General features: G+C 46.0%; 1 protein-coding gene across 1 annotated transcript in view; it reads right to left on the reverse strand.

Moving 5' to 3' along the window:
• The window catches only part of LOC124795280 (homeobox protein OTX1-like), a 178,647-nt gene that overhangs the window by 7,567 nt on the left and 144,697 nt on the right, over positions 1-26,383 (reverse strand). Inside the window, exon 6 of the mRNA XM_047259225.1 lies at positions 243-488. Coding sequence (XP_047115181.1) covers positions 243-488 — 246 coding nt within the window. The remainder of the gene's footprint in view (positions 1-242; positions 489-26,383) is intronic.

Below are 26,383 nucleotides of genomic sequence, written 5' to 3' on the forward strand. Positions count from 1 at the left end.
GTGCTCCAAAGTGGCCAATGCGCTTTTTTTAAATGTGTGATTTTTAATTTACCGATTGGGCTTCGATGTACAACATTGAAGAAAGTAAGATCTGCAGTGGACGTTTGCTCAGATACAAGAATGTGATTGGTGAGCAGTTGGGGAAGACTGTCCGCCAGTCGTATCTCCAAGGTATGAACAATATTGTTAGAGGCAGATGGCTGATAGGATGTACCGAATACGTTGTCTGTGGAAGTACTGACCTTGCACTTGGGGGAGCTGTTGGAGAGGGCGGCGGCCGTGGGAGGCGGCGGCGTGCTCTTGGAGGCTGCGGTCTTCATCTTGGGGGTGACGGCGGACACGGCACCGGGGGCGGAGCGCGTCTGCGACTTTGACGCCAGACTAGACGGCGGCTGCTGCTGGTGCTGCTGCTGTTGTTGCTGCTGCTGTTGTTGTTGTTGCTGCTGCAATTGCTGCCTGCATTTCGCCCGCCGGTTCTTGAACCACACCTGTAAGCAGTTGCCACTGTATACGTAACGGGTCAAGTAATAAACCATACATATATATCGTAAGAGGCGACTCATCACTGCAGTTATTTCGGGAGAAGGGTAACGAGCTGAGACACACACCACCATCTCCCGTGTTCTCACAGATTATCACTGCACTCTCTATCTAGCAAGTCAACGGTCTGACATTGACACTGAGGGCCTGCCACATCCGGGCAGAGCACTAAGCGACGCCACATTCTTGCAGGCAGTCACGCGGGAAGAAATACGCATGGCCCTGTCGCGGGTCACGAGAAACTGGACCTGACTGTCTTCCGCTTGAATTTTATAACACCTTTTCTGACCGGACGAGGAAAGTTTGGTGGCAGATGTGCTCCGAACTCCTGGATCCAGACTTTAGCCCCCCCCCCCCTACTTTTTGGTGGCAATGATCATCCCTGTGCCAAAACCAACTGGTGGTGGGGATGGGGGGGGGCCGCAGACCGCAAAACTTTCGGCCTTTGACATTAGTGAATTCCGATTACAAGCTGTTCGACCGCAGACGTCGTGCTTACCTCCTTGCTACTATCAAAGACGTCATTCATGCCACCAAACATGTGTAGGAAGTAGCAGTAGTATACACAGGGCCTTAAGCTCTTATAGAGATGTGGGTGGCGCTCATCTCAGCACGCCGCTTAGAAGGCACTCTCGTGGTAGTTCATTTGGACCACGCATTTGACCGAGTTGAGCGCTATTTCTTGTAAGGTCTCTTATAGAAGATAGGCCTGTCTCCAATATCGGCAGGTGTTGTTCTCCGTCTCATCCAAGGATGGCTACAGCTCGCTACCGTTCACTAATGAGAGTTCAGTGCGGCAAGGCTGCCCTCTCTCTTCGCCGTCGCCCTTCAATCTGGCCGGCCGGGGTGGCCGAGCGGTTCTAGGCGCTACAGTCTGAAACCGCGTGACCGCTACGGACGCAGGTTCGAATCCTGCCTCGGGCATGGATGTGTGTGATGTCCTTAGGTTAGTTAGATTTAAGTAGTTCTAAGTGCTCAGAGCCATTTGAACCGTTTTTGAACCTTGAGCCTACACTTCATGGTCTACGGCAATCTTTGGAGGGTATTCACCTCCGCAATATGGATTTCAAATTCTGTGTCTACGCGGACGAAGTATGCTTCTTGGCGAGGTCGGCAAAAGATATACAGGGTGGTCAGAAATTCCCGTTACAAACTTGTAGGACATGTATAGGGTAGTGAGTACATAACGTTTTGAACAGGAACCTATGTCCGGAAACATATCGTTTCCGTTCTACGACAGTTTCAATGCAAATGATCATCTCATCCACACCCAAGTGAGGAATGTACTTAGGCGTGACCCATTACAAATGTTTACATTTGAAAAGAATACTGACTCGTTCCGTTATTACTTACGCATTTGCATTACAACTTACACCTTATGGTTTACATTAGTCGACAACAACAATAACCCAGCATCTACGGCATCAGCCGCAACGTACCGATGCATTACAACAGCGGCTCGATGTGGCGACCACCGACGTTATTACACACATTGTACTTCCGAAGCGTGTTCTGGTACACACTCTCCATCCCACCTGGTGTCTCTCCAATGTCTTGTGCAGCGGCCAGAACTCGTGCCAGCAAATCTTCCTCTGTCTCTACAGCTGTCTCATAAATTAGGCTCTTCATAAGACCCCACAAGATATAGTCCATAGGGGTTAAATCCGGAAATCGTGGCGGCCACGCGGTTGGACCACCACGGCCTATCCATCTTTCACCATACCGTCTGTTGAGATGTCTCCGGACAGCCAGTGAAAAGTGAGGTGCTGCTCCATCATGCTGAAACCACATTTCCTGACGGACATTCAATAGCACAGCTTCCAAGAACGGGTCCATTACGTGTCGTAGGAAGACTAAGTATGCGGGACCCGTGAGCTTGGATGGAAGGAGGTATGGTCCAATCACATGACCGTCCAGAATACCTGCCCACACGTTAATTCAAAACCTGTCTTGAAATACCTGAACATGCGTGGCATGAGGGTTTTCATCCGCCCAGACATGGCTATTTCGAGCATTCAGAACACAATCCCTTGTGAACGTACATTAATCTGTGAAGAGAACTCGAGGTGGAAACAGGGGCGCGTCGATGCAACGGTGCAGGAACCATGTGCAGAAGGCGACGCGTTGTGGAAAGTCTGCTGGACCCATAGCGTGTACCCTTTCTAAGTGGTACGGATGTAATTGTTGCTCATGCAGGACGTCCAAGACGGTACTGTGACTAACAGCCATTGCACGCGCAATTGTTCGCGATCTCGTTGACTGGCTATCTTCAATGCGACGCAGTACATCATCTTCAAATTCGGGAGTGCGGCGTCGCCGTGGAGCACCACAGTCCTGCCTCCTCACGATGAAGGTACCTGTTTCTCGTAGGCGTTGTGTAACTTGGGCAAACAGTTTGTGCGATGGAGTGTGACGGTGTGGAAAACGCTCGTGATACAGCCGACTTCCGTTACCTCCAGCTTCGCCACACACATGGAGCATCTCTGTGTATTCCGCAAACGTGTACTGCACCATGTTTCCTCTGTTGGAGATGCACTCGGTCTCACAGCAAAGCGGAAAATAATTGACATCTGGGGATCGTTCGACGTAGTACACGTCATCGTGTCTACCCTGTTGCATACCAGGACAGGGAACTCTGAGACGTTTCTCTCGCCTCTAAGCAGACGTTGACGAGGTACTCATCTGAACTGAAACTGTCGTAGAACGGAAACGATACGATTCCGGACATGGGTTCCTATTCAAAATGTTCTGTACTCACTACCCTCTACATGTCCTAGAAGTTTGTAACAGGTATTTCCGCCCCCCTGTATGTGCGGCGATTGCGTGGCCTTAGGGGTATGGCGAGATGGCCGGCAGCCTATCAACCTGCGGAAGTTGCACTACATGGATGTGGGCAGAGGACTGAATATGAATACACCAGTGCCCATTACGAAGGTCCCGACGATGAAACGCTTGGGAGTGACCATCCGTGGGAACGTGCAGCGTACATCAGCAGATTACTTAATGTGATCCTCACGCAAGTACGTCTCGATACGTTTCGAACACTTGACTTGATCGTGCGGATACAGTTTGTAAATTTCTACTTCGATCCGAAATTTAATCACTACACACACTTTCTCCCAATGGCCGTACGGTAGCTGCCAAGCTTCAGGCGGTCTTAGGTCATTTCGGCAGCGGTGGTAGGGTGTTCAAGAATCGTTACGAGACACTAACGTTTCCCACACATGTAGGCTGTATTGGAATGATAAACGTGCACAATAGAGCGCGCACTCTCTTCCTGCGGACGATGCATCGCCTACATACTTCGCACAAGAACATCCTCATTGGTACGCTGATTGTGGAGGTGGCGCCCCACTCCCTCCAGCCGCCGATTCCGCGCCAGCACTGTGTCACATTTTCAACTATCTGGTCGACATGAGGTATCTGTTGGATGTCCTACGACCATGTAGGCTCCTAGAAGCAAGGACTTCTACCGCTAGTTTCAACGGACACAGCCTGCTAATGTGATTGACTGGAAGCGGGTGTAGAGTAACATACAATCGCCTTTCCTTCTCACCGCGGTGAAGGCGCTGTGGTTTGTGATAAAGCTGAAAAATTCCCCACCCGATAACGTTTATACACTATACATCTTGCCGAGGACCCTTTCTGTCCCATATACCCCGCTGCCGACACAGACATGCACCGTTTCGTTTGCGATATGACTCCTGGCTCTTCACACGGCGCATATTGCCATTGTTGCTGAGACGGACGCCTCAGTCCGTAGAACCCATCCAACTGATCCATCCCAACGTCAGTTACTACCTGCTACTCGTCACACGGAAGGACCTATATCAACATATACAGGGTTCGATGGTACGAGCAGTAATATTAACTTTACGCTAGCAAATAATGCAGGAATGGCATACATAACAAACTGGACTGGACACGACACCACAACCAGTAGTGATCACAATGTCAGAATACACACACTGACTCTCACTCCGAACAGAACGACCAAATCTCACACCAGACACTTATTGTTGCACAAAGCAGACTGGAACAAATTACCGGAAATTACCCAACAACTTGATCTAGAAAACATCATAGCCGGCCGGAGTGGCCGAGCGGTTCTAGGCGCTACAGTTTGGAACTGCGCAACCGCTACGGTCGCAGGTTCGAATCCTGCCTCGGGCATGGATGTGTGTGATGTCTTTAGGTTAGTTAGGTTTAAGTAGTTCTAAGTTCTAGGGGACTGATGACCTCAGCAGTTAAGTCCCATAGTGCTCAGAGCCATTTCGCCAAAACATCAGTGGAGGTATCGATTGTAGAGCACCCAAGCCAACATAGGTAATACAACATGCACAAAACACATCAATTCCGACAGCAAGGAATACAAAATGCTGACCAGTACCATAGGCCTTCCTATAGGCGTATGGCAACGGCAAACCACCTCCATTAGGACTTTGCCTAGTAAGGCGGTGCGGGTCTCCCGCATCGTTCCCCTACGCTCTGTAAAGAAGCATGGGACTTCATTTCCATTTTCACCATAGGCCAGCGAACTCACGAGACTCAAACAAGATGCCAGACGCAAATGAAAATTATGGCAAAGGGGGATAGTAGATAGGGACGGACACATAAGACTTTAAGCAAACAGGCAAGCACAAGACTTATACAGACAGACCCTATACAACACGCGTAGACAAGAACTATTATAACAACACAAACAGAGAAAAATATTTGAGGGGGGGGGGGGGCGGGACCATACAAAATACTGACAGAGAAGATAAAAACCCAACAAATTCTGGGAACGGTAAGGCAGGATGACGGCACGATGACGAGGGGATGGAGGAATACAGCGGAGTTTTTGCTGTATAAACTGTTCCCTGACGACGTCATCGATACAGACGCACAGTGTCATACAACAGTAAGAGAAAACCAACACACACCACACAACAGTGCAACTGCACTTTTGCGCAAGAAGAGGTTGCGCTAGCAATCTCCGAGCTCAAAAACAAGAATGCACCTGGACCAGATGGTATCCACTCGGAAATACGGAAAAAAACTAGCACTGCAGATCATCCCGTTCCTAACGACGTTACTGAACGATACCTTACGGCTACACAGGATACCTACAGTATGGAAAACCTGCTAAACAGCCATTATTAAATAAACAGCGGACAGGGGTCCTTCAGATCCAAAGACTTACAGGCCAATATGCCTAATAAACACCCTAGCAAAGATTCAGGAGAAGCTACTATGTAAGCGCTTGCAAACACACAGAGCTCTCAGGGGTATGAGCCATCACCAATTTGGCTTCAAAACAGGTAGATCAATAGATGATGCCGTCAACCAGGCCCTACACGTAGTTAATATTAGAACACAGAAATACGACATGGCAATAATGATTGACACTGCCGGGGCATTCGATAATCTCTGGTGGCCCGCAATATTTCAGAGGTTAAGACATCTGGAGGTACCACAGTCACTGTTCAACAGTTTGCTAGATAACTGTACAGACCGAGTAGTCTAATGGCAGATGGACAGCCGGAAAGTAATAAACAGAATTACCAAAGGCTGTCCTCAAGGTCGGTCTACGGCCCCATCTTCTGGAACATAACAATCGAACCCATCCTCTTACAACTTCTGGATCGGGATAACAGGTTAGATGGAATTGTCGACTATGCAGATGACCTATTAGTTGTAGTCAATGCAAACAACAGAGCCCAGTTATAAGAGAAAGCCAGTGGAATACTACAAACAATTACACAATAGTGTCACAACAATAAACTCAGGATAGCCGAAAACGAAATAAAATACACATTACTGAAAGGATCACTCCAAAGGGATCCTTCTGTTAAAACTGGGGGCACAAACATCGAACGAGTACACATAGATGAAAAATTGAATTTGCAAGAACACACAAGACTAACAACAGACACAGCAGAAAAAATGCTACAAAACTAGTGAGGAATTCAAAACTGTACACCAACAAAGCATCGGTCAGACGGGGGCATATAAGTGTCCTACATAGGCCATCTGGAGCCTTGGCACCACCTCAGTGGTGCACTGTCTGTGATGCTCGGAATATGCCGCATAGATATCACGATCAATTACAGAGCTGCAAGGTGCTGGTTAAAGATGGCAAGACTAGATAAGGTACGCGCAATTACTGGTGTATCGATAGAGACGATATGTCACCTTAAAAGTTGGTGTTTGGATACGTGGCAAGATGAGTGGGACGTAAGTGATAAGGGACGCAGAGTGCACGACTTCCTCCGTGACATAAGGAAACGGTTGAGAATGAAACATATCTATCCCAGTTGTGGTATGGTAAATTTTTTAAGCGCGTGAGTCTGAGGCAGACACCTACATGCACAAGCGGGGAAGAAGGTGGCCCAGAACACACTGTCTTTTTTCTGCGGGCAATACGCGAACGATAGACATACACTACACTTAGACTACACAGAAACAGACATAGATATATAAGAGACGAAGAACAATGGGCACAATTAAACCTTTGACAAACAGTATTTCAAAAACAGCGCATTAACAGTACATGCGGACACGACATAACAGACATATCTATGTGCAACGTAACAACAGTCTCCAGAGGGTGGACAGCAATACCCACAGTGAAAGCGAAAACAGTGACAATGAGGAGGAACAGGAGGAGGAAGACGAGATGTGAGAGTAAATAAGCATAAAGTGCTGGCTGGCTATCTAGCCAAGAAATCACCAAATGGTTCAAATGGCTCTGAGCACTATGCGACTTAACTTCTGAGGTCATCAGTCGCCTAGAACTTAGAACTAATTAAACCTAACTAACCTAAGGACATCACACACATCCATGCCCGAGGCAGGATTCGAACCTGCGACCGTAGCGGTCGCTCGGCTCCAGACTGTAGCGCCTAGAACCGCACGGCCACTCCGGCAAATCACCAAATGCTGTACGCGGATGGGCACCTAAAGTTAATACATAGGATTAGTAATAAATAGGATTAGCAATACTATTTCTCTACTAATAACCGTGTGTGTGTGTGTGTGTGTGTGTGTGTGTGTGTGTGTGTGTGTGTGTGTGTGTGTACGTAGTCACCGACAGTCAAAATCGGTGACGGTACTAACAAATCTCTCCTCTATCCTATCATCTTTTTTATATTCTTCTTTAAAAAACAACAAAATTTTATTTGTATTTAAACCTCAAATTGTTATTTTCAAAAGTATTATTCTTTGTAAATGTTCTAGATAAAACAAAAGAAAAGAAAACCGCAAAAAAATGAAAAACGAAAATTTTAAGATGTACGACCTGTTTTAAAATATCAGGTAACAGGTCTATAATTTGGCAATAAATAAATAATACTCGTCATAACGCCACGGTGTGGGTTAAGGGTACGTCACTGTCATACTTTTTAGTGAGAGCTTTGCAGGGTTGTTAGGTTTTTGACACTATTTAACGAACAACTACACGATTTTATGGCGCAAGGCGTCGTATGGTTCGCTCTTTGCGAATTACTTGTTTACGCGCCCTCAAGACCATTGGGGTGTACCGGGTGTGACAAGAGATTGATGAGAGACATCAACGGTACTTTTAGGGTGTTTCACCCTCGTTGAACGAGTTTACAACCTGAACATCCCACCGTCTGGCTCCTGTGGACACCCCCGGAAGAAGATTTTTTTTAAAAAGGAAAAGAGAACATAACATAACAAAATTAAACAAATAAAGTATAATAAAAATATTGTATCCGTTCCTTTATCCTTTTATTAAAAATAAAACGATCAGAGGCGTGTTTATTTTTTTTTTGCGGGTGCAGACCCTCAAGTGGTGGCAAACAGCCGTCCTAGTTAGCTTTTAGGGTAAAAGTAGCTGTGGCACTTGCGTTGTTTTTGTTTTTAGGTTAGATAGGTTTTTGGGGGTAGTATATGTGATAGTGGCCAACGCCTGAAGGGGAAGAGGTCTAGGGAAGAAAAAAAATGCTAGCGTGATCTGGCGGAAACCGATGTTACCACTGCGGCAAGGGCGTGGGCTACTTCGAACAATCGTTGTCTTAATCTGTGAAAGAGGAGGATGAACGTGTAGATACAATTATGAACTTTACACTGAATATAAAGATCCACGTATTAGAAGAACAGTGAAAGCCCCATATTGTGTTGGGAGGGGCACACGGCACTGACGAGTGACTCGGAAGTAGCTAGAATGATGTTAGATAGAAATCCATCGAGTCAAATAGTACGGGGTCGACCGAGAACTAGACGGATGATCGAGTCATGGGAAACCTTCAGAATACGGGGTTGGGGAATGGGAAGCTCAGCCGGCCGAAGTGGGCGAGCGGTTCTAGGCGCTACAGTCTGGAGCCGAACGACCGCTACGGTCGCAGGTTCGAATCCTGCCTCGGGCATGGATGTGTGTGATGTCCTTAGGTTAGTTAGGTTTAAGTAGTTCTAAGTTCTAGGCGACTGATGACCTAAGAAGTTAAGTCCCATAGTGCTCAGAGCCATTTGAACCAATGGGAAGCTCAAGCGTTGGATCATGAAAACTGGTTGAGAATTAACTGAAGAGGTCAAGTTTCACAATGAGCTGTACAGCCACTGAATAAGACCTACACTACTTAAATCGGCAAATTCCCTTAAAAATTTCACCCTGACGTCACTGTTTTAATTCATTCATTATCATCATACCTGTGCGATTCATTTGACGCCTCATTTGGAGAGAAAAAAAAAAGTGTCACCGATAGTTGGTCTCGACTGGAGGGAAAAAAAAAAAAAAAAAAAAGGAATGAGAAGGCTGGAAACGTCCACGCCCTTTAAATCACCGTATCTAAAATAGAACCATAAATCTCAGTTAAAACCACACCGAAAAATCTCTCCCCCGTTTCATGCGCGCACGACCAGAGCTAAGTATTATTTGCAGTGGTGCAGCGGCTGAATACAGAGGAATAAAGAAAGAGGAGGAAAGAAAAAAAACGGTGAAAAGAACTGACGGATGGGGTGAGGGCGACTGGGAGCGGGGCAGAACAGCAGAGCAGAGCAGGTACGTCGCAGCTCGCCGCACGCAGCTGCGCCCGCTCACACGCGACGCCCCGCTCTTCCGGCCCGCTTATTGAATATTGATAACAGCGGCCGCCCCGCAGGCAGGGGGGCGGTTTTTATTTTCGCCCCCTGGCCTCGTCGGCGGCGGCGATGAGCTTTATCAATTCATTGCGAAAATTGAAACTCAATTTGCGCGCGCGCTCTCCCGGTTCACGCCCAGCCGTCCCATCCCCATCCCCACTGCCGCGGCCGCAACCGCCGCCGTCGCGGCCGCCGCCTCCCTATCGGTTTTCACGGTGAAGCCATTTTAAACAGTTGATGTGATTTCATTATTCCGTTGAGCCGTGAGCGCCCCCCCCCCCCCCCCCTTCTCCCCGCGGAGCGTACGTCCCTTGTAGCAAGTAGCGCCCTCGCGTCCCCGGGCAAACATTGGCCCAGTCATTTACACCCCTGTAGAACAGGCCGTCGCGCCCTATTCTCCGAGGACTAATCCTCTTCGCTAATGGAAACGGCCCCTGCCCCTCCCTAGGGAAAGCTGCGACCCGTCCCGTCCCGGCCGGCCCCCTCCCCCAATCTCCGCCTCGGCCCATCGCGCGGCATAAAAGCTACTGTGTCTGCCGACGCGGTACGGTCCACAGCGGAAACAACAATGGGATAAGGGGGCGGCCGGTGCATATCGGAACCCCACAATGGCACGCCTCCTGCGGCGTGTCGCGCATAAAAAAAATATACGCCCCGTCTTCTGCGCGCTCATAAAAATTGCATTCCGCCCGAGATCGGGAGAAAGGGACACCGAGGAGAGACAGATCTTTATGCTGCCGGCATAAAGCCGGCGAGGCACGGCATCCCTCCCTGCGGCTCAGACATCCCGGACCGGGGCAGCTGGGAAGTGCGGAGAGCCCTCCACGGTTTTCCAGAGGAGATCCGCGGTTCGGTCGTTCAACGCCTACGCCTCTTGAGCACCATCCACGAGTTAACGAGCTTAACAGCACAGTTTGACATCATCTCTTTTCTTGAATGTTAGTCTCTTCTCAGTTATACAGAGTCACTTTCCGATGTGTACTGAAAAGTCACCGGCCAAAAGTACAGATAATATGCAGGCGAAAATTCCTCTTGCATTTTTGGGGTCCCGTACCTCAGTCTGTACGCTTTTGACAATGTTGATTGGAATACTCTCTTTCAAATTCTAAAGGTCGGCAGGGGTAAAATACAGGGAGCGAAAGGCTATTTACAATTTGTACAGGAGATGAAGAAGCTTGCACAGGGTAGAGTAGCATGGAGAGCTGCATCAAACCAGTCTCAGGACTGAAGACCACAACAACAACAACCACCTCAGTCTGTAAAAGTGCAACTCTTATAGCAGTTGTCGTCAAGCTATTTTTCCTGAAGAGTCAAAATACTGAAACTGTGCTGACGCATCTTGGACACATATACCACGACTTAATGAACCCCCCAACAGACCAGTTGGTAGAGTGTAGCAGCAGCAATAACAACAACACTATCAGCTGGTGTACTAGTTTCATTTGATTTTTAAAAGAAAATCAGCTATTTGACTGTGTGTTACTACATTTATCTCCTGTACTATCTAGATTTCGGCTTTTATGCCATTATGAAGCACAGTGCTAAAAGTTATATGCTAAGGCAGTCCAAACAGGTAAACAAGTCTTTTTTACCTGCTTTGGAGTGCCTTAACATATGTGACATAATAATGGTCTAACGACTTTTAGCATTATACTTGATAAAGGCAAAAAAGCGGAAACGTATACAGGGTGAGACACCTAACGTTACCGCTGGATATATTTCGTAAACCACATCAAATACTGACGAACCGATTCCACAAACCGAACGTGAGGAGAGGGGCTAGTGTAATTGTTTAATACAAACCATACAAAAATGCACGGAAGTGTGTTTTTTAACATAAACCTACGTTTTTTTAAATGGAACCACGATAGTTTTGTTAGCACATCTGAACATATAAACAAATACGTAATCAGTGCCGTTTGTTGCATTGTTGTATTTGTAACCACATCAAATAGCGACGAATCGATTCCACAGGCCGAACGTGAGGAGAGGGGCTAGTGTAATTGGTTAATACAAACCATAAAAAAATGCACGGAAGTATGTTTTTTAACACAAACCTACGTTTTTTTAAATTGAACCCCGTTAGTTTTGTTAGCACATCTGAACATATAAACAAATACGTAATCAGTGTCGTTTGTTGCATTGTAAAATGTTAATTACATCCGGAGATATTGTAACCTAAAGTTGACGCTTGAGTACCACTCCTCCGCTGTTCGATCGTGTGTATCGGAGAGCAACGAATTACGTAGGGATCCAAAGGGAACGGTGATGGACCTTAGGTACAGAAGGGACTGGAACAGCACATTACGTCCACATGCTAACACCTTTTTATTGGTCTTTTTCACTGACGCACATGTACATTTCCTTGAGGGGTGAGGTACACGTACACAAGTGGTTTCCGTTTTCAATTACGGAATGGAATACAGTGTGTCCCGACATGTCAGGCCGATAGATGTTCAATGTGGTGGCCATCATTTGTTGCACACAATTGCAATCTCTGGCGTAATGAATGTCGTACACGCCGCAGTACATCTGGTGTAATGTCGCCGCAGGCTGCTACAATACGTTGTTTCATATCCTCTGGGGTTTTAGGCTCATCACGGTACACATTCTCCTTTAACGTCCTTACAGAAAGAAGTCCAGAGGTGTAAGATCAGGAGAACGGGCTGCCCAATTTATGCGTCCTCCACGTCCTATGAAACGCCCGTCGAACATCCTGTCAAAGGTCAGCCTAGTGTTAATTGCGGAATGTGCAGGTGCACCATCATGCTGATACCACATACGTCGACGCGTTTCCAGTGGAACATTTTCGTGCAACGTTGGCAGATCATTCTGTAGAAACGCGATGTATGTTGTAGCTGTTTGGGCGCCTGCAATGAAGTGAGGACCAATGAGGTGGTCGCCAATGATGCCGCACCATACATTTACAGTCCACGGTCGCTGTCGCTCTACCTGTCTGAGCCAGCGAGGATTGTCCACGGACCAGTAATGCATGTTCCGTAGATTCACTGCCCCGTGGTTTGTGAAACCCGCTTCATCGGTAAACAGGTAGAACTGCAACGCATTCTCTGTTAATGCCCACTGACAGAATTGCACTCGATGATTAAAGTCATCACCATGTAATTGCTGATGTAGCGACACATGAAACGGGTGAAAGCGGTGACGATGCAGTATGCACATGACACTACTTTGACTCAGTCCACCGGCTCTCGCAATGCTCCGTGTACTCATGTGTGGGTTCATGGCAACAGCAGCTAACACACCAACTGCACCTGCTTCTCCTGTGACGGGCCTGTTACGGACCCGTTTGCGTGCTACGACCATACCTGTTGCATGCAGTTGGCGGTAGATGTTTTGCAATGTGTGGCACGTTGGATGCTCTCTGTCCGGGTACCGTTCTGCATACACCCTGCAGGCTTCAGCTGCATTTCGTCGACACTCGCCATAGATGAGTACCATCTCTGCCTTTTCAGAATTCGAATACACCATGGTCACAGTTCCTACTACACTATCACAGACGTCTGGTAACACGGTGTACTACAGTTGGTCTGCGTGCGGAGACGAATGCAGAATAACAATAGCAGCAAGCGCTACATGCGGACACTGCGACGGCTAGACCAAACCACAACAGTGCACTACAGCCACACTCGTAAACACGGTCGTCATCGTAAACATGTCCCTGCAGATGCTGCTCGCCGACCGTGGCTCGTGTTTGTTACAACACGCAACTGAACGTCGGAGGTTTCAAGCGTCAACTTTAGGTTACAATATCTCCGGATGTAATTAACATTATACAATGCAACAAACGGCACTGATTACGTATTTGTTTATATGTTCAGATGTGCTAACAAAACTATCGTGGTTCCATTTAAAAAAACGTAGGTTTATGTTAAAAACATACTTCCGTTCATTTTTTTATGGTTTGTATTAAACAATTACACTAGCCCCTCTCCTCACGTTCGGTCTGTGGAATCGGTTCGTCAGTATTTGATGTGGTTTACGAAATATATCCAGCGGTAATGTTAGGTGACTTACCCTGTATAATACAAAATGCAAATATAGTAATACTCAGTCAATTCGGTTTACTCTTTTAAAAAGTATTGCGTGGCTATGGTTCACCACCATCGAAAACTTTTTAGTTTCATTTGACTGCAACCGGTTTCGAGGATACAACAGACTCTCGCCAGGCCCCTCTACAACATAGTTTGATGACGCTCACATCAGGCATCAGCACTATATCTGTAATAAAAGGAGCGGAAACGATTGGCGTTCGCGAAACCTTTCGTTAATGGTGTATCTGGCTGCAGCATAAACAAAAAGTTCCCCCGGCGCCGGTGGTTTTTGCTCCGCTTATTAGAGATAAAGTGATGATGCCCGCTTTAAGCGTCATCACACTATGTTGCAGAGGGACCTGAAGATGTGGGTTGTATCCCCAAAACCAGTTGCAATTAAATAAAAGTTATACAGCGGGCTACTTGTGTTGTTATTGCTGCACATAAATAAGGCAGCTGCTCTCACATCATCCATTAGAAGATGGATGTACGGACATTACCTAAAGTAAGGGTGCGATAAAGTGGCCGCTCGTCCCTGAAGTGCTGATCGTTGAAAGGCAGCACTATACGGAACACATCGTCGACTGTGGTGTTTCAGATTGTTGTCAGCCTCAGAGATCCAACAATTGTGGCACTACAGCTGCGTGTTGAAATGTTGTCAGTTTCGATGTGTGTGTACATGATTTTGATTTACAATAGTATTTGTACTTATACACTGAAGAGCCAAAGAAACTGGTACACTTCTCTAATATTGAGTAGCGCCGCCGCGAGCACGCAGAAGTGTCGCAACATGACATGACATGGACCCGACTAACATCTGAAGTAGTGCTAGAGGGAATTGACACCATGCCGTATTCTGTGTGTTTACGTATACCTGTATTTGAATACGCATGCCTATACCAGTTTCTTTCGCGTTTCAGTGTATTTAAATGTAGTACTGAATATGAGACACATCACAAATGTTCCATAAATGTTTAAATGCCAGATACCTTCTGCTCACTGAATTGATTACTGTGGTGTCACAGCCAGACACCACACTTGCTAGGTGGTAGCTTTTAAATCGGCCGCGGTCCGCTAGTATACGACGGACCCGCGTGTCGCCACTGTCAGTGATGGCAGACCGAGCGCCGCCACACGGCAGGTCTAGAGAGACGTACTAGCACTCGCCCCAGTTGTACAGCCGACGTAGCTAGCAACAGACACTGACGAAGACTCTCTCATTTGCCGAGAAGATAGTTAGCATAGCCTTCAGCTAAGTCAATTGCTACGACCTAGCAAGGCGCCATCACCAAGTTATATTGAAATGATAATACTGTATCAACAAGACCAATGTTCCCCAATTGTGGATTAAAGTTAAGTATTCCAGCAGCTACGTACTTTTCTTTATAGCATTCATTACGTATCCTGTTTCAGACCTCTCGCCATCCTGCGTGAGCTTATAGCGTGCATTTCGGCTTCCTCAAACAACACGGTGTTGGCACTTCTGCCGACACTTCAATTACAACAACCCTAAATAATTCAGTGTTCCTTGTTACAAATAATTATGATACTTGAAGTTTTACGATTCAGCTGTTAGCTGCTAGATGCGGTATTATAAGAAGCGACTGAGACCCGCGGGCCACACGAACACTTGATTCGGGCTGCATGCGGCTCGCGGCGGCAGTTTGACGACAACAGGATAACATTGTAGAGTTTCCGACTGTCCCATTGCTGAGAACCGTTTTTCTCTAGAACGGGCAGGCGTATCAAGTTCAAATTTTTCACATACTAACATCTAAGGTGCCTTGGCGGTGTATAATATTCGAGCTTCTATGTCAATGCAACTGAAAGCTACGGCGTTTTATGTCACATATTTTGATACCCGCAATCTCACTTATCAACACATGGAGGGTACTTCCAGTTGGTCTGTAGTCATGAAATTTGGCAGGAAGCAATGTTCCACAGTATCAGTAAAGGGAAAAGTATGAAAAATGTTAAATTCTAATTCATTACATTAAAATATATTATAATTTACAATGTATACTTCATACATCAAAAACTTAATAGAAAAATATTACTGCATTCAAAAATAAAACTTAAGTATTAGTCATGTTTTAGTATGTAAATAAACATATTTTATTAAGTGTTCTATCTGTACTTATATAAACTAAATAACCCTGCTCGGTTCTGTTGCTGTGTCCGGACTAGTCTCAGGAACTACTGTAGAGATTCTGATACAGTCTTAGAATTCCCCGGACCGATATCTTGCCAGGATCGATATCAATAACAGGAAATATTTGTTCAGAGTCTGGATCCCGGGATGGATGAATTGTCTACATACATAATCAAGTTTGCACGGAACACTCATTGCGTGAGTCCTGCTAGCTCTTGGCCATTTTTTTTCTTTATCCAACGATGGCGTCAATAATTAACAACACACCGTTTTTGTTTATAAGGATGACCTTCGGAAGGCGTCTGTGGCTGGATTATGCAGCAGTGCCAGAGAACTACACGGGAATCTTTCTTCATTTTAACAATACATACAGATGCATACAAAGAAACTTATGCCATATTTACTCTGTAAGCCAAACCCACGTAAGTTGGTGTGCACGGTGGCAGTAAATCAACTGACGGTTGGTGGACTGTCACCACACACATCACAGGCGCTAAGTATCTTCAGATTAGCGGTCACTAATGTTTTGGACCTTCTACAGAAACTATACACGATTCTATGGAGCAGCGTGGCCAGCCAGAGTGATTAATTTGCCTGACAGTGGCGCACTCTAAGACAGAAACCGTTGGCGTGTAAAATAAACAAATACTCCTGACGGTATCATCGTTACTACAAGTAACACACAATCGTAGCTGTTGTCCTAGTATCCACCAGAGGCCAGGTGTACAGAGAGTAGACCGAACAAGAATCTATCTTACTAAGCAACTCTCCCAGGGCACTCCTCCCCCGCCCCCTTCCCCCTTCCCACCCCAACACACACAGAACGAGGAGAGAGGAAATCTTTATCACTTTCTATATTTTGGTAATGATCCAGCAAAACTTCAAAATCTGGCATCATTTTTTAATTTATTATCTCTTTACTACTAACTGCACTCACAACGCCTTTTTCAGACGGTATCCAAATACAGAGTGATTCACCTGCTTGCTTCCTATGGTTCTACGCAAGCCGCAACGCCTTCAAAAACCTCGTGCGATGTTTTCGTATTCTCTCACTTGCTATGCACAAACTACTCGCCCCACAGAAGAAATGGACAGGAGCTTTTTGTAGCAAATGTAACCTAGTTAAATCTTGGACTGGGATACATTTCCTCTGGCGGCCACAGTTTTCGAGTTATTGAAGAAAAAACCATTTGGAGGAAACTTTTGTATGTTTTTCATGAAGAATTCGAAAACTACGGCATCTATAGAAAAGTTATTTCAGAAAAAAATTAACTACATTAATTTTCATACGGAAAGATGCTGTTCATTTTTTCTGTAGGAGTAATAGTTTGCGTGTGGCGAGTGAGAAAAAATGAAAATTTTGTGCGTGGTATTTGAAGGCGTTGTGGATTGCATAGGTAGAGGCAACTGAATCAAATGGTTCAAATGTCTCTGAGCACTATGGGACATAAAACTGAGGTCATCAGTCCGCTAGAACTTAGAACTACTTAAACCTAACTAACCTAAAGACATCACACACATCCATGCCCTAGGCAGGATTCGAACCTGCGACCTTAGCAGCAACGCGTTTCCGAACTGAAGCGCCTAGAACCTCTCGGCCACCGCGGCCGGCGGCAACTGAATCATCCTGTATACCACTGAATATAAGAGAGTTGGGGCAAGTCATTGTAACTACTTTTTACTTGCAGATGTGGGCAGGACACAAATTGTTACTTGTCGCGTGGAAGCTATGCAGGAATAGTACAGGATTCGCAACAACGGATCTGTCTGTGATTGCTGGTAGTAGCATAGATTGAGCTGTGAAATCAGTTGGGTGGCCAGCGTCGCGCGAGATGAAAGTAACTCACATTGAGCAGCATGCCTACTTCAAAACAGCTGTTCTCCGAGGAAGGATCGCGAGAGAACGCCACAGTGAATTGATGGAAGCCTATGGGAATAATGCCCTCCCATACCAGTAGCATGGACGGTAGAAATGTTTCAGCAAGAACGTGTGACAACTAGCGTCCAACAACGCTCGGGACGACCTGTCACTGTAAGGATCGAAGTGGCACGTGCAGTCCTCGACCAGCTGCTGGAGGGAGAGACAGACAATGGACGCTACTTGAGTTACAGAGAACAAGTGGCGTCGAGAAACGCACCATCCACAGTATATTGCGACAGAGCTGCCTTCAACTGCACAAAATCACCTCGCAGGGGGGTACTGCTTGAACTGACGGGAGTTCAGTGGAAGCGATATGCAACATGCTCCAACTAGTTAGCACGCTGGCAGTAGGATGGTAACCACTTCCTGTTACGAATAATCGCCATCGATGAATTTTGGAGCAGGGCATACGGACAGGATCTAAACGCCAGTCCGTAGAGTGGCGACATGCCGCATCACGAAGTTGGCAGAAAGTTCCGTCAGACTCCTTCCCCCGGGAAATTGATGGTGATCGTCAGGAGTGTGATTGTCTCCACTTCGTGCCATACGGCAAAACAGTGAGCGCAAAGTACTACAGGCAAGGGCGCCCAAGTGATAGTGTTTAGGGGCGGGGGATGCTAAACCTAGGGGTATGGAGAATTTTTAATATTTTTTAAGTCGAATGGTGACATGTAAGTGGCCATAAAAAATTCCATTTGCAACCCTCTTAAAAACCAACATAATACCAACTTTTAAATAATTTTATTAAAAGAAAAACCCCTGCCCCCAGGTAAGGCTGCCCTTAACTACAGGGACTTTCTGGTGCGACAGGTACGATGTGGCGTTCGGGAGAAACGTCCGGATTTTGCGGACAGTGCACTCACGCTACACGACAGCGCAAAGCCACGTAAAGAAGCGAGCGTACGGCGGCAGTTGCGATGCTGGGAATGGTAAGAATTGGGACACCCAAAGGACTCTCCTGACCTTACGCCCTGTGACTTTGATCTCGTACGAAATGTAAAGGAACCGCTACGCGGTAGGCGGTTTGCAACAGGAGAGGACAACTGCCAATGCTGTGTCACAACAGATGACCCTTCTTCAGCGAAGGTGCGGCAAATGGTGATGCAGATGGTATTCAGCGCCTCTCCATCGTTGGCAGCCTGTGGTGAACGTTGTAGGGGACTGCTCAGAGTGCCTTTAGACCCGGCTGCGCCTTGTCAACTGCATGTGTGCTAGAATGAGATTTTCACTCTGCAGCGGAGTGTGCACTGATATGAAACCTCCTGGCAGGTTAAAACTGTGTGCCGGATCGAGACTCGAACTCGGGATCTTTGCCTTTCGCGGGCAAGTGCTCTACCAGTTCTGCAAGGTTCGCAGGAGAGCTTCTGTAAAGTTTGGAAAGTAGGAGGCGAGGTACTGGCGGAAGTAAAGCTGTGAGGACGGGTCGTGAGTCGTGCTTGGGTAGCTCAGTTGGTAGAGCACCTGCCCGCGAAAGGCAAAGGCCCGAGTTCGAGTCTCGGTCCGGCACACAGTTTTAATCTGCCAGGAGGTTGCATGTGTGTTGTGTGGTAATTATTTTGCACCTTGAAACCCGTATTGTCCTGTAAACTACCGTAAAAATTATGTAATGCACGAAGTTCGCGTGTTCTTGAATATCTACAAACGCATTTCCCACCTCTTCCTTTCACTTGTAAGCCTACATGTCACATTTTCTAACCGAGATGGCATGTGCTAGAAGCAAAATAGTAGCAATGTCTTTTGTCCTAAACCTCGTACTTTCAAAATCATATAATTCTACCGCACGAAGTTTAGGAAATATGACGTCATAAGCAGGCGTAAAAAGTAGCTTCTGCTTAGAGCGGACCGCAAATTACCTAGATTACTCAACCAGTATTTGATTATGTGAGCTCATCGCGACTTACAACAAACCTGGAACATAGTTTCAAACCTTTTCTAAAATTTTTCTCGCTTACGTGCTTATCGTCAAAGATTTAACACATTAATTGATTTGTGAAGTAATCAGAATTTTGATACTCTTTTATACATGAGAGTTTGATTCTTTAATGAATCGTGGGTTTATAGGTAGTCTATCAGACAGAGGTTGATTTTCTTAGGTACCGTTCTTCATCCAACATACTTCTTGAGTAAGATCTAATCTGACCTATAGACACACACATTCGCACATGTGCAATGCAGTATGTTTGTTGTTGTTGTCTTCAGTCCTGAGACTGGTTTGATGCAGCATTCCACGCTACTCTATCATGTGCAAGCTTCTTCATCTCCCAGTACTTACTGCAACTTACATCCTTCTGAATCTGCTTAGATTATTCATCTCTTGGTCTCCCTCTACGATTTTTACCCTCCACACTGCCCTCCAATGCTAAATTTGTGATCCCTTGATGCCTCAGAACATGTCCTACCAACTGGTCCCTTCTTCTTGTCAAGTTGTGCCACAAACTCCTCTTCTCCCCAATTCTATTCAATACCTCCTCATTAGTTATGTCATCTGCCCATCTAATCTTCAGCATTCTTCTGCAGCACCACATTTCTAAGGCTTCTATTCTCTTCATGCCTAAACTATTTATCGTCCATGTTTCACTTTCGTACATGGCTACACTCCATACAAATACTTTCAGAAACGACTTCCTGACACTTAAATCTATACTCGATGTTAACAAATTTCTCTTCGTCAGAAACGCTTTCCTTGCCATTGTCAGTCTACATTTTATATCCTCTCTACTTCGACCATCATCAGTTATTTTGCTCCCCAAATAGCAAAACTGCTTTACTACTTTAAGTGTCTCATTTCCTAATCTAATTCCCTCAGCATCACCCGACTTAAATCGACTACATTCCTTATCCTCGTTTTGCTTTTCTTGATGTTCATCTTATACCCTCCTTTCAAGACACTGTCCATTCCGTTCAACTGCTCTTCCAAGTCCTTTGCTGTCTCTGACAGAATTACAGCGTCATCGGCAAACCTCAAAGTTTTTATTTCTTCTCCATGGATTTTAATACCTACTCCGAATTTTTCTTTTGTTTCCTTTACTGATTGAGCAATCAACTGAAATGACTGTGACACCGTTTCGCTGAGTCGTTTACTGCCGTAGCATATCGGAATGCTGCCTCTCAAATCGTGCAGCGCAATTTAGCACATTAATAAATCCATTGACTGCTTAGCAGCGGTAGCACGAGTGGAGTGGAGCGTTAACTGTGAGAAGTCGCATCGGCGAAGTGACTCGGCTGTGGAGGCGGCGACGGGAGGGCGTGCTGAAAAGGCCGCGGAGGTGGCGACAGCCGCGAGGGTCCGCGGGCCGCAGATCCGCGCGGGGAGTGCCGCCTCACGCCTCACGCCCTGCGCTGCCGCTGCCACTGTGTTACACGTCTGGAGCCACTCCGGACAGCCGCCGTAGCAAAGTCGTCGCGCGACGGACTGTTTCGTTCGCCATACAAATTCTTCTGCACCTGTCCTTCATGGGCCAGGTACAGTAACAGGTCTTTGCGTATTCGTTCGGCGTAGATCGAATGTTTGAGCGAATGATCCCGTTTCTCAAGGCTCGTTACCCGCACTAGAAACTAACATTATAGTACCATCTCGAAAATCGTGGTGGGTCCTGAGTCGTACCTGGGAAGCTCATTCGATAAACAGCGTAACTTGACATCGTTCCCGGTTCGAGTCCAGCTATATCACACAGTTTTAACCTTCCGGTAAGTTTCATTCTAAATGCATTCGCTGACGCTTCATCCCCTCCTCCCTCGGACGGTATTAATGACTATTATCATTTAATCTCATTCACCGCGAAGGAATCGTTTTCTTCATTACGGCCCAATTTTTATTTTCTCATGCTTTTCCTATTTATAAGATACAATGAGTTCCTGCCTCTAAAGAATACATTCAAGAGGGATTGGGTTCGATGTCGGACGGAGACGTGCGAGTTACAGCATGCTAAGCTGACATCGCACTGGCCGTCGGAGTCATTGTCAAGCATATGGTGAGCAGGAAGCTTCTTATCAATGCTTTGATCACAACCATGACACTTCTGTGTTTGAGCAATGTATCTCTGAGATTGAGCAGTCATTGTGGTTCCAGGTGCCACTATGTCGAAGGTGTACCGCCGGTTCCTCCGTTTGAAAACACCTACCGCTGCCAGAATTAACTGCCACATGAAAGTACAAGCTGATGACGAGGTTCGCTATCAGCTATTGGAGGTTTAACAGTGGAAGGCTGGGCATTACTGTGAACCCATTCCGTGTTCGCAGCCTATGTAAATTGCTTGGTGAATAACGGCGGAAGAACCAAGAGAATGTTTGATGATAGAGTTCCTGTGTACAGGGCACTTACACAGCAGAAAATTGCAGTGAAATGTAGAAATGCTGAGGACCAATTCTTGATCCTGAAGCTGTTAGTTGACCCTAAACATAATCTAATCTAACATACTGAGCAGAAATAGGCGGAAAACCTATTACCGTTGCTTATGTAACTCGCAAACAGTCACTAGAAACTTTTAGTATACTGGTCCACAATTTAAAGTGTATCGCCCGCATAAGATTAGTTGAAGGAAAGGCGATTGCCAAACACATTGACTGGAAAAAGTCTCGAGAAAAAAGGTACCCTAAAATCTGTCGCCGGCCGGCGTGGCCGAGCGGTTCTAGGCGCTTCAGTCTGGAACCGCGCGACCGCTACGGTCGCAGGGTCGATTCCTGCCTCGGGCATGGATGCGTGTGATGTCCTTAGGTTAGTTCTAAGTCCTAGGGGACTGATGACCTCAGATGTTAAATCCCATAGTGCTCAGAGCCATTTGAACCATTTGAATTAAAATCTGTCATTTGATGGGTTCTTGAGTAATGCACTTTAATCTGCGACCCATACCAGGTAAAAGTAATTGAAGATGTTGAGCAGCTCGAAAGAAGAGCCCAATGTTTCATGACGGGTTCAATTAGCTAGCGCGAATGGTTCATCATGATGTCCACTTATCTGCAAGACATGCCTTGTGTTTCCTGGAAAGATTTACAGTTAAAATTCCGAAAACATGCATTGCAAGAAGGGCGAGGCATTCCCTTATAGCATACGAAATGATCACAACGAGTTAATACAAACCGGCATCGTTCTTTCCCCTTACCATTCGTAACTGAACCTCGGAATTGGAAGAGGGACGTGAATTCTGGGGGACAGACAAGACACACGAGAAGTACCTTAAACCATTCACCATAAGGTCCTTTTTTGTGTGCATGTAGAACAAAGAAACTCTAAATACAACACGTAAGCTCTAAAAACAAGTGCAATATATACTGTTCGTTTTTGGAGCATCACCTGTGACCAGCTTTGCGAAAGAAGCGGCGACACTTTCTGCGTAACCCACCCAACATTTTGCACGACAATGCGCGGGCGCATACAGCGCAAGCTGTAGCTGCTCTGTTCGGTCGATGGGACTGGGAAGTACTGTACCATCCCCCGGACTTAAGTCCTCGTGACTTTGATTTGATTCCTAAGATGAAGGAACCACTTCGTGGCATTAGCTTCAGAACTGTTCCAGAGATCCGACAGGCAGTAGACCACTCCATTCGCACCATCAACAGAACAGACTCTGCTAACGGTACACTACGCCTTCAACATCGCTTGCGACGGGTTCTACACAACGCTGATGACTACTTTGAAGGACAGTAACAGGTGCAAACATGTAACTCTGTTGTATCGGTTGTGAATAAATAGTTGCCACTATTTAAGTTCCAACCCTCGTATTTCCACTGTGCACGAGGTCCCTCACAGGTGGCGGTGGTGGTGGTGGTGGTGGTGGTTAGTGTTTAACGTCCCGTCGACAACGAGGTCATTAGAGACGGAGCGCAAGCACGGGTTAGGGAAGAATTGGGAAGGAAATCGGCCGTGCCCTTTCAAAGGAACCATCCCGGCATTTGCCTGAAACGATTTAGGGAAATCACGGAAAACCTAAATCAGGATGGCCGGAGACGGGATTGAACCGTCGTCCTCCCGAATGCGAGTCCAGTGTGCTAACCACTGCGCCACCTCGCTCGGTCACAGGTGGCCAAGCCCGGGATATAAGTCGGAAGTCCAAAAGGTTTGCTCGAAAACGCAGCAGAATGTTGGCGAGCATTATTGGCATAATATGTGAACGGTACGACAGTAGGCCGTTGTATTTCTGGTCTCTCCATTAGGATAAAACAGATTACAGCGCAGATCCCGAAACAATCTGACCATATCATTTCTGGCGTTCAAAATTCGTTTGGCTTTTTTTTTAGGGATCTTGAATGATGCCATTCCAGTGACTGGACCTTTGTTTCCTGGCTTTTATGTGAAACGATGTCACATCACCAGTAACAATATGGTTCAAAAACTCCCGTTCTCGCTTCCCACGCTCGGGTTCCCGGGTTCGATTCCCGGCGGGGTCAGGGATTTTCTCTGCCTCGTGATGGCTGGGTGTTGTGTGCTGTCCTTAGGTTTAAGTAGTTCTAAGTTCTAGGGGACTTATGACCACAGCAGTTGAGTCCCATAGTGCTCAGAGCCATTTGAACCATTTTTCAAAAACTCCTCGCCATCCTTCTCGAGTAAGAAAAGTCTGTGCAGCTCCCACTCGTTAATTGAGTTCAACTGTGAAAAGTCAAGGAATCCACAAGGCACACGAGTTTCTATAGTCTAAATCATCACTGACAATTTCGCATTTGAAATTTTAGGAAATCACAATTTCCGTCCATCAGTACGTTGTAACATGTGTAAGGTGGCTAAAATTTCGCACCTTACTAGAACTCATTTACATACTTTTCCGTGATTTACAACCGCAATTAGGTATCATTTGATAGTTTGTATATCGTATATATGAATATTTAAATAAGTCTGACATAGTCACATACATCTTGTAAATAATTGTTAACGCTTATTGCATGAAAGGTGACGGAGTGTCTTTATTATCAAAACGGCGTAATGAATGATTGTCTATACTAGTAGAGGTTGGAATGCCAATGGAAATGAAACGGCAGGCGTAACTCAAACTATGGGTAAAAAAGCCCGCACAGGTGTGTTGGTCTTGCTTCACACAGGAAGAGCCAAGACGGACGGTCTGGGCATCTGAGCGCGGAAGCACAGCGGCGGCCGGCTAGTAATGTAGTAGGGCCGGAAGGATAACCAGATAATATTTCAGAAACTCTGAAAATCTTCGAAGCAGCAGAGACGAACGAGGAAGCGTTACCTAGGAAATCACAGGCTGGGCTATTTCCGAGGATGTTTTACTCTGAGAAGCGTACCATTGTATGAGTATAGGTATTTCCTGACAAACTTTCCGCGCTGGACGACAAAAGATTAAAATATGGTTGGTCGGCGTTCGGAAGAATCTGTAGAGAGGAAGAATATTCCGTAGTTTCGAGAATATGATTCGCCTTCTGAGGGAGGGGAGCCGAGCTTTGCTGGGAAGTCAGCGGTGGAGAGAAGAGGTCTTCTGTTTTGAGCACCCGAGTTTGACGGTCGTTCAGTATCAGCTTTTGTTGGTACAGACGGACTTGCTTTCTTTGCTCTGAGAAGATTTTGTAGTTAGAACGGTTAGGCACTGCACTGTTGCGAACTTATACAGTTCTGGACTTCGTCTCCGGGTAGGGAGTCATCGTTGAGTATACAGCATTCAGTGATTGAGAGCACTTCTCCTGCCTATACTCACGTTGAGACGTTACCTGAACTCCGTCCTTGTGGCTGGGAGTTCGCGTTTCTCGTTTGTAGAACACAGAGAGGAGAAGACAGTATTAGATTACGCTTGTCAGCGGACAGTCTTATGCCGTCCTAATGTTTGAATGAGTTTTCTGTATGTTTAATGGCTGGAGTTTTCCCGTCGTCGCAGACGTGTACGAGAACCATCACTTCGAAAATTCAAATGGTTCTAAGCACTATGGGACTTAAAATCTGAGGTCATCAGTCCCCTAGACTTTGAACTACTTAAACCTAACCAACCTAAGGACATCACACACATCCATGCCCGAGGCAGGAGTCGAACCTGCGACCGTAGCAGCAACGCGGTTCCGGACTGAAGCGCCTAGAACCGCTCGGTCACAAGGCCGGCCATCACTCCGACGCACCGGACGCAGTACATACGGTGATGTTGCTAACTGCTTCGGCTTATTAGGGCTATAAAGCAAAACAGCTGTGATCACGTAAAGTTTATTTCCACTGAGGCTACACACCACTGTAGATCATCTTTGAAAGTAGTGTCTTCTAGTATTTGGTACGTAGACGATGTCAGTCGTCTCGCGTTATTTATATTAGACCGCGTAGCCATAAATAGGGGCAGATTTGGACAATTAATCAATAACATTAGGTAGGAAGTTAACTTGTACCTCTTTATGTCCATTGGACATTGATATATAAACAGTTGTAATATAAAGGGATTTTAATCTACAATAAATGTATAAGCAGAAACAACATTTATTATTTTATAGTTACTAGTTCCCCTAATCATCCATTTATGTTTATGTTATAATTTACATGTTGGACATCGCATAATTGTATTATGTAGTAGTTACAGTATGTTACATTTTGTCATCTTTTTATCTTGTTTTTCAGATTAGAAACAACTTTTGTAGAACAAATTTCCTGATATTAAATTATCGTTTGATGTTGCTTACGATTTCCAGTGTTGCTAGTCCATATATGTGGTACCG

This window comes from Schistocerca piceifrons, chromosome 4 (genome assembly GCF_021461385.2).
Source record: "Schistocerca piceifrons isolate TAMUIC-IGC-003096 chromosome 4, iqSchPice1.1, whole genome shotgun sequence".
Classification (NCBI taxonomy): Eukaryota; Metazoa; Arthropoda; class Insecta; order Orthoptera; family Acrididae; genus Schistocerca; species Schistocerca piceifrons.